The sequence below is a fragment of the Macrobrachium nipponense genome, chromosome 31 (assembly GCF_015104395.2).
Source record: "Macrobrachium nipponense isolate FS-2020 chromosome 31, ASM1510439v2, whole genome shotgun sequence".
Classification (NCBI taxonomy): Eukaryota; Metazoa; Arthropoda; class Malacostraca; order Decapoda; family Palaemonidae; genus Macrobrachium; species Macrobrachium nipponense.
Genome location: NC_061093.1, coordinates 7,864,576 through 7,874,575, shown reverse-complemented (window position 1 = coordinate 7,874,575; position 10,000 = coordinate 7,864,576). Strand labels below are relative to the sequence as shown.

Genomic DNA, 10,000 nt, shown 5'->3' with positions numbered 1-10,000 from the left:
CCTCCTCCTCCCCTCCTCCTCTCCTCCTCCTCTCCCTCCTCCTCCTCCTCCTCCTCCTCCTCCTCCTCCTCCTCCTCCTCCTCCTCCTCCTCCTCCTCCTCCTCCTCCTCCTCCTCCTCCTCCTCCTCCTCGTTACAATTAGACTGAAAACTTCAAGAATGAGGTGGTCAACGACTGACTGAATGTATATATTAAGTACCATTAAAATATAGGTATTGAACTATGACTTTTTATTTCCCCAGTAATTTTAAGTGGGCGTACTTAAAAACATGTGGGTATAAGGCCAGCTTCATCATCAACAACATAGGAATAATTTGAACGTCATTGCCAATGAAAAAGTAACAAGAGTAGCTCGAATGTCGAACGACACTCGATACAAAAAATCAAGTTATTTTTGTATTATTTAGATCCTCTGACAACTTGTACGCCATTCAAATTGCATGCTCTCCGAAAAATGAAAAGGTTGGGATACAAGAATGATCGTAGATTTGCCTTTGCTCTTTATTTTCTGTTTTTGCAAAGATGTGTAATAATAATAATAATAAAATGGATTTGCAGCCACTACCGCTTTTCATTTTGGTATATCGTGTTTAGTAGTATAAATGTTGTTGATGCAATCTGCATATTGATGAAAAAGAAACAATGTTCTTTATTCGCCCACATTGCATTAAGAGATGCCTGGCATAGTTTATAAAACACGGTTTAAACATCTGATTATTAGAACTTGCACTATCTTGAATTCATCTCTCATTCTTTCAATATCCCACCGAGTGAATCCAAGACTTTTGCAAAGGTTCTCATGATCACTTGGGAGACGTTACGGAAGATTAAGTCGATTATTACCTATTGAAACATTTTCACACAACTAAAAAGGGAAAATACTTCAACGAAATCATAGAGCGATTCATAGTAAGCGATCGCTTTACACTCAAAGACAAAGATCTGAAGAGACCACCTACGTCAAGACCTGGTATGTCTGAAATATTTGACCTTTATTATTTCTTGCTGAAACTAATTAAAAAAAACAATTGTTTAAGGTGGTAAGTAAATCTACAATCAGAAATTATTATGTCAGTTGTACGTTCTAGTTTTTATTTTTAAAACTATATTGTTGTACAATTTTTTTTTATAGTAAATTCTGTTTTGGCAGCTCCAGTCAAAAAGATAAAAGACAGGTTGATGAAACATAGAAAGCAACAAGCATCAATGGAAATTGAAATTCGCGATAGTAAGAAACGAGTCAGAATGTTTTCCCAAAGGAAAATAGAGGAAGACTCATATGGCAGTTATGGTACTGACGGGGGAGTCTCTCGTGCTTTTGAATTACACATTCGTGGGAAACTTGAGAATGCGATTTTTTTTTATCAAAGTTTTTACATCAGCTAACTTTCGTCATGCGAACTGGTTTATGTAAATGTTGTCTACCAAAGAAACCACATAAACATCAGGAGTAGATTATTTCTCCTTTCTTGCTTGCTTGATTTCGAAGGAGAGCAGTCGTCTAGAAACCTTCGAACCGATTCATATAAACCTTGATCAATGATGTAATACTACAGCCCACGTGCAGTGAATCATCTCTCTCCTCATTGTTAATGCAAAGTGGCGTTTTTATCCTCAAGAAGCGAAGGAATTTGGTCGAATAAATAAAATATAGGTCAGATTCCTATTTTTAAACATGAGCCTCACTTTAGCAATTTAACTTTACTTTTACATCATGTTGCATGCACGCTTGGTATTTTGACAACTTGGCAAAGTGGTCGCACATGGATAGTAAGTGTGTCCGTGTCAACAATTAACCATTCATAACTTTTGCTGATAAATGAAACTAATACAGTCGGCAAACTTGACAATTTTGCGAACAACTGCAGGGCCGCAAAATAATACGCAGCTTTATTGCTGCTGAATAAGAAAGCTGTTCTTTTATTAACAAGCTAACTTACCGCTGACCAAAGTAAGCGGCGAAAGACAGGTATACAGATACTGAACCAAGGATAACATTGGCACAGTTGTTTGAACCGAGGATAACGTTGGCACTCTCCTTTGAACCAATGGTAACATTGGCACTGTCGTTTGAACCGAGGATAACGTTGGCACTGTCCTTTGAACCGAGAATAACATTGGCACTGTCCTTTGAACCGAGAATAACATTGGCACTGTCGTTTGAACATAGGATAACGTTGGCACTGTCGTTTGAACAGAGGATAACACTGGCACTGTCCTTTGAACCAAGGATAACATTGGCGCTGTCGTTTGAACCAAGGACAACATTGACACTGTCGTTTGAACCAAGGACAACATTGGCACTGTCGTTTGAACCGAGGATAGCGTTGGCACTGTCTTTTGAACCAAGGATAACACTGGCATTGTCGTTGATATTTGGGGCGAAGTTGCTAGACCAGTCTCATGCGCTCCCGGAGGAAATTCGTAGGATGCAGAAACTCAGACAAACAGACGTCTTCGTATCCCCATCAACAAAAACGTTTGATTATATAACTTTTCTTTGCTGGCTCTGAGGAGTCCAACGTTCAGTCATAAGTCGTGACAAATATCTTCGTCCATTAGCCGCATGTCAAATAGCAATAGCAGTAATTACAAATGAATGAAGTTTCGTATTATGAGGTACTGTGTGTGTGTGTGTGTGTAGTGCGATGTATAACTTGACTACATAAACAGCTGTTTACGCTTCAAGAGTATATGAGAGAATGGGAAAGAGATTATGTATTATTATCAATATATATATATATATATATATATATATATATATATATATATATTATATATATATGCATACACACACACACACACACACACATATATATATATATATTAATATATATTATATATATATATATACATATATATATCTATATATATATCGATATATATTACATATTTGTATATATATATATATATATATAATATATATATATATATATATATATATAATAATATATAATATATTATATATATATAGTCATTCAGTGGAGAAATTATATACGAATCTTCAGAGGGTGTTCCATGATACGAGTTGTAAAAGGATGAAGTTTATTATAGTGAAACGTTTCGCACATGAAACATCTGTGCATCATCAGTCTGCAAAGAGCAATAAGACAAATAAATAACATATAAAACCATAAAACACAAACAGAACTCACATGAATTAATGCACAGATGTTTTATGTGCGAAACGTTTCCACTATAATAAACTTCATCCTTTTATAAACTCGTATCATGGACACCCTCGGAAGATTCGTATATATATTATATATATATATATATATATATATATATATATATATATATATATATATATATATATATATATTCATATATATACACTATATATATACACACATATATATATATTACATATAGATATATATATAATATATATATATATATATATAATCTATATCTGATATATATATATAATTATATATAGATAGTATAGATATATATATATATATATATATATATCTATATATAGATATACATCTATATATATATATCTATATATATATATCTATATATATGATATATATATATATAGATATAGATATATATATATATATATATATATATATATTATAATATATATATATATATATATATATATAGTATATATGATGTATATTACATATTTAGATAAATATATATCCGTATATATATATATTATATATATATAACTAAATACTATATATAATGTATATATATATATATATAATATATATACATACATATATATGTGTGTAGGTGTGTGTGTGTTTGTGTGTGTGTGAGAGAGAGAGAGAGAGAGAGAAAGACTCCTAACACCTGTCTACTAGTCATCACCTGCAGAGTATTACTCATCCAATTACTCGAACCAAGAAAAAGAAAGACAGAAAAAATAGAGAACAAGTTCGAGAAGCAATGTGAAAAGTGAGTTGGGTGGAGCAATGAACGCTCCTTTTCAGGTCACTTAATCCGAACTGGCAACTCTAAATTCTGCGTGATTTTGAGATGTATATATAAGCGTATCATCCACCACTGAAGCATAGAATCTTTAGCAAAGGCTCCAACATGAAGACTGTAAGTGGTCCTTTGTGAGCGAATTTCGTTGCACACAGAAAATTCAAAGTCGGGTCAAACTCTATATATTATGCCATTAATAATTGGGGACAGAGCCTTCAATGAAATTATGAACAATATTTTGGCTTAACGTTGTAACAATAACCCTAGTTGATCATGAATGTGATGGAAAGTTAATGTTTGTGAAAGTGAAATAGAATAGGGGCTGCTTCAAACAACAAAGAAAATTCATGAAGGATGTCAAAGTCCACTTGTATAAATTCAGAAAAAAATTTAATGAATGAATGTTTTCCTTTCACCTCAGGCTATCATCTTATCCTTCCTGGCAACTGTGGCTTTAGCCGCCCCCCAGTACGGCTACGGAAGAGGCGGAGGAGACTCGAGCGAGGAGATCCCCATCCTGAGGGACGATCGGGACCGCGATGACTTCGGCAGGTACAGCGTCAACGTCGAAACCGCCAACGGCATCGTACTGGCCGATGCTGGAGCCCCCGAAGGACCCAAGGGCGCCGTTGTGGCCTCTGGATTTTTCTCGTAAGTCCTGTTTCAGTAGTTTTTCAATGTTACAAGAAATTGTTAATGGTTATATAAAGTAACGTCTGCTTTGACAAACAACGTAAATTCTAATGAAAACTTGTCTACGTCCTGCGCAGGTACACTTCCCCAGAGGGCATTCCAGTCCACGTGAAGTATGTTGCCAACGAAAACGGCTTCCAGCCCCAGTCCGACCTCCTGCCGGTGGCCCCTGCATTCCCTCACCCAATCCCCCAGTTCGTCCTCGACCAGATCGCCTTCGCTGCCGAGGAAGACAGACGAAGCAGTTCCTCGAGATCTTCCTCAGGATCGTACGCTCCCCCTCCCCCTCGTTACAATTAGACCAGTGCACTTCGACGTTGGAATGCGGAACGAACGAATTTATTTATTGTAAAACGTAAATTAAACCCTAATATAAAGCAATATTCTTTCATTTATGTAGCAATTACATATTTACTGCCTCTCGTGCCTCTTATAAGAGTTCAGTTACCTTAGAATGCTCTAATCACAAATTTGATCATTAATCAAAATAAGTTTATTAAGTAATTTTCTTTTTTCATGAAACAAGGACAAGCTTACATAGATTAGGCTCCGCTTCGATAGCCAAGTTCAGCCTGATATTAAGGACCCAGAACATAATACATGTATCTGGAAGCTGGCTGATTAGTTATGATAAATGCTATTTGCAGCAAGTAATTCTATAGCAGTTCATGGAAATGATCACAATTTATTTTGCTTCAATGGATGACTTCTCTGGCTGACTTATGATTAAACTCTACTAAAGTTGAAAAATACAAACCACTGTCTCCAGCTAATATTTTCAAAAGTAAATCATAAACCTGGATTGTTTCAGTTAGTTCTCTGTTGCTGAGTGAGGAATACAAAATATAAGAAAAATTAAAACACGCTTTTATTAAATGCACTGAAAAGTAAAAAAAATAATTTTTGAAACCCAATAGGATTTTCTTACAGTTAATCATGTCCACAAAAATTAAAGCCTGGGCGCCAGACATGGAAGGAAGTACTATAAGAAAAGGAATATATATATATATATATATATATTATATATCTATATATATATATATTAATTCTTGTAGCATTTCATACCATCTTTGGGGCCACAATTTCATTTTCGTGAAAATCCTGGTGTCTCAAAAATCTATTTATCCTTTTTTAGTACATTTTAATAAAAGTATGTTTAAAAAACTTTTTTTCTATCTTTTGATTTTATACTTTTTAGTTTTGACAGAAATTTTAACCGATTTATGATTGTAGCTAATGAACCAAACCAAAGAAGTTTTAAAAAATCAGCAGTTAATAATTTATCCTACCTAGTCAAAGACTGTATAAAATCCGTGGAGTTATTAAGCTTTCTACCGAGTCAAACAAGTTGTGAAAAATCGGAAGTGTCATACAAATCGTGAGAACCTTGGAGAGGTTTCTGTAGGGTCATTAGAGGTCTCAGGTGACCTACTGAACATTCAAGGTTGCACTGTCACCGGAACTGAGCAACCATGCAGATGAAGGGAACAGACTGAAAATTGAGTTACAAGGTTTGACCCAGACAGTCAAACAGGTGCGGAAATCAAGTTAATAAAAGCGTGTAAAAAGACAAAGTCGACGAAGACTAATATGAAATGTAGCAAAGTTAACAGTTTTTCCTCATGTTACTTTCGAGGTAAGTTTGGTGCTCTGAGAGAAATTCTTTCCTGTTTAATTTATCAATTTTCCTTTTACTAAATTTTTTACTAAAATTATTTCCCTGCAAGAGAAAGTGAGAAACACTGTCCTATCCATTGTTTATGAACTGACCCTTGAACACAGAGACTTGAAAACTTCGCGCTGTACAATAGTAGGAAAAGTAAAGGATTCTTATATGGATCTCTTTGTAATAAAGGTAAACAAATTATGAAATAAAAAAATGAAGAATAAGTTAGCAATATGCTAGACAGATAGAAGAGCTGAACTCTCCCTATACACCAGCAATTTCTGTAATTCTATAGGCTGGTACATGCAACAAAATGGTCAAAGGGTGGTTAACCATACTAGTATGTTAGAAGAAAATGCCTTGTCATCAAGTTATAATTCATTGGAATTTCATGTACAGTCACGAAATCAAAACTGAAATTGACAAAACGGGAAATTACATAAATAAAATCATACTTCTCACTCCGTTGTCTTCTTGGGCCGCAGTGTACGTAAGTAACCCACAGCCTATCACACCAAAACACCATACCTCTGAGGTTCATTGCAATTAGAAGAACGTCTCATTCTTACGTCAGTTTCATTGACCTTATTCTCATGTAGTATAAAGGGAAAAAAAAAAAAAAAAAAAAAAAAAAAAAAAAAAAGGAAATGTTTGAGAACTTCGAAAACGCCAGTGTAAGAAAAACGAATTCTGAAAAGATGAAATTAGTCTTGTCATTTGTGTTCAGTTCTAACAAAACCGTTATTAATACGCAGTTGTTCTGCAAAACTTTCAAGATCACAGTTCCGTTGTTTTCCAGTGGCCAAGTTCTTCAAAAATATTGTCTTCACTCGTGAATTCTCCCTGTCTGTCTGTCTGTCTGTCTGTCTGTTTGCTCTTCTTCAAGCGTATCAATCGATTAAATAGTAACCTCACTCTAGTAGTCATTATCAGAGCTACAGATCTCACTAACATTCGGTTAATTCAATTACTTCTTATCGTAAAGACAATAAAAACTTTTATTGCCAATCTGAAAAAAGATCGAAACACACTTTCCTTGACCGTTCGTACTCGGAGCTATTACACTCTCCTCCTTAAAATAACCATCACCAGAGAGAGAGAGAGAGAGAGAGGAGGAGCCGAGAAGAAGGGACGAGTTCCGATTGAGAGATTGCGAGAGAGAGAGGAGAGAGAGAGAGAGAGAGAGAGAGAGAGAGAGATTCATCTCAGTAAAACCTATTTTTTGTTCTTAAGAGCACCCACGAGGTCTAGTTTTTCTGACACAAGGCTCGCAATAAATAAATCTGATAAAAGAAGAGATAAATAAATTTATCGCAGACTTAGAAATACAGATTACACGGCTGAAAAAAAAAACAGATGATGCATCATGCAACAGTTGAATGCAAGCTTTTGATGTGTGAGGAGTGTTAAGAAAAGATATTTAAACTTGAACTTTAAATGGGATTAGAAGATTCAGTAAGGGAAAGCTGATAGCAATGAGAACAGCCAGGTTATTGGTCCTGTTAAGATCGCTGTTAGTATGGTGCTCGCATTCACATAAACAAAACGAAATCGATGAACTTTTACAGATTGCGTGTCAGTATACGAAAAAAAAAGGAAATTGTATTGAAGGGAGAAAGGGTGTTCCTCTCTCCTTCCCCCCAAAAAAAATAAAACAAAAAAACAAAAACAAAACAAACATGAAGTCAAAGTTGCTTCGAGCTATCATAGAAGGTGCATAGTGTGATCAGTTACGCTCTTCTCAATTTAAAGTTTTGACATTCACAACATTGTTCAGGAAGACAGCCATACGAATTTATAGGAAGGGTAATGTTCACTGTGACATCGTGTCTCCCAGAGTAATGGATGCAGTATTCACCGAAATGAATAACGCACATGAACTCTGTAGACAAAGGCGCTAATAATAGTGGAATTTCATTGTTTGCAACTGGGCGTACAGGACACGAGATGGTTGAATGGGACATCCTCCGGCGATGGGTTCAGTTCTTAATCGCCACTTTCGGGAAATGGAGCAAGAGCATCTCCATCAATTTTATTCATGATATGAAAATGCTGGAATGCTGGTATAATCCGGACAGATGAATCCTCCAGTGATGGAAGAAGTAAGATCAGAGGCACGCTTGATTAATGCTCTTCCCAAAGATTTAGGAACCTTACGAACGATGCAACACGCGATTTTCTGGCAGCATGAGATGAAATGCGCTCAGGCGATGAAGGCGCTGGGTTGAAAGTAACAAGATTCGTCAAGTATCTAGAACCACAATGTCAAGATGATCAAGATTCTTCTGAATAAAGATTCCTCTGGATAACGCCCATTCTAACAATTCTTCACTTGCTTTTGGTTCCTTTCAATTGCCATTTTCCTTCACTTTTCAATCGACGTTCTCTCACCTTTCTTGAGCGTGTCCCTATTCTTTTGCCTTCACCTCTCTCCCCTTTTCCTTCAGACTCGGCCAAGATAAGGGCAAGAGGGTGCCCGTCCCATTGGCCTTTCGTATAAAAGACTATAACCTTTCCTAATGAGAGCTCGTCATTTAAATATGACCGTAGGCTTGCCCGAAGCAAACGAGGTCAGTTGTAATTGGAAAATATTGACTTTTTGAATGAACAAAATGCTGGTTTCAGAGGATTTATTGCCTCTCAGTATAATATAATGACAGCCATGTTAAAGACTGGTGCCTTAGGGTTTACAAATAATAAAGTAATTAGGGAGAGAGAGAGAGAGAGAGAGAGAGAGAGCTGTGAAACATATATAGTACCTCATTACTGCATGCAGTAATGTTCCATTTGGAATAATTAATCTTGAAGATTATTATTGAGTCTGATTATCCCAAAGGAAAAAAAAATCTGTAATGTTTCACTATTAATATTTCAGTCTTATTCTCAGTTTATTATTTCGAGGGAAAATATTAAAACATTTTTTTATCTCTTAATAACTTTCTTACCACGAAACAAATAAAATTATAAAATGTTAATCATCATTTTTTATTTATTTGTCCGCATAGTTACTGTAGGCTGCAGTTTCATTTTCATTCCTGATTTTACCATATCGTTGTGATTTCATTAACACACCATAGAGGCAAAATCCGTTGGTCCCTGTTTCTCAGTTCAGAGAGAGAGAGAGAGAGAGAGAGAGAGAGAGAGAGAGAGAGAGAGAGAGAGAGAGAGAGAGAGATGTAGATAAAAAGAGAGAGAAGGATGCCGAAAAAGAAAAGGAACAAGAAAGTAACCAGGACAGACAGATAGTCCTAAAGATATGCATACACAGTCATGGAGTTTTAAGGGAAACATATTCGCTTAAAGCCCCATACACCCGAGAAACTGAAAGTCGCTGGAAGCTGCTCTGTTTGATGTTCACACGAAATGGTTCTCTGGCAAAAACCAAAGTTCACGATGCGTTGTAAAGGTGGCGAAATGAATGCCGTCTAGACGCCGTCAATAATATAGTTGTTGGCAACTCGGATCAAGAGAGGGCGCTCCCGTTTGATCTATATAAGAGGCGAAAAGCGAATTCGGGATATCACACAACGCCCCTTGCAAGCACGCTGTAACCATGAAGCTCGTGAGTGATGCTGTCTGTTGTATCTCTAGTATAGCTCTCGATAGGTTAAAGAAACGAGAACAGGTCGGCAGGTTTAGGAAGGTTTAAATATGATTGGTTAAGAATAAGAGTCAGATTCCTTTCGCATT

At 36.0% G+C, this 10,000-nt stretch overlaps 1 protein-coding gene across 1 annotated transcript; it reads left to right on the top strand.

Moving 5' to 3' along the window:
- The first annotated feature begins 3,930 nt into the window (after nucleotides 1–3,930).
- On the top strand, nucleotides 3,931–5,025 carry LOC135206458 (cuticle protein CP14.6-like). Its single transcript, XM_064237835.1, has 3 exons — nucleotides 3,931–4,068; nucleotides 4,373–4,602; nucleotides 4,722–5,025. Exons 1-3 carry the CDS (start codon nucleotides 4,060–4,062, stop codon nucleotides 4,942–4,944), a joined length of 462 nt encoding a protein of 153 aa, XP_064093905.1. The 5' UTR covers nucleotides 3,931–4,059; the 3' UTR covers nucleotides 4,945–5,025.
- Nucleotides 5,026–10,000: the final 4,975 nt, after the last annotated feature.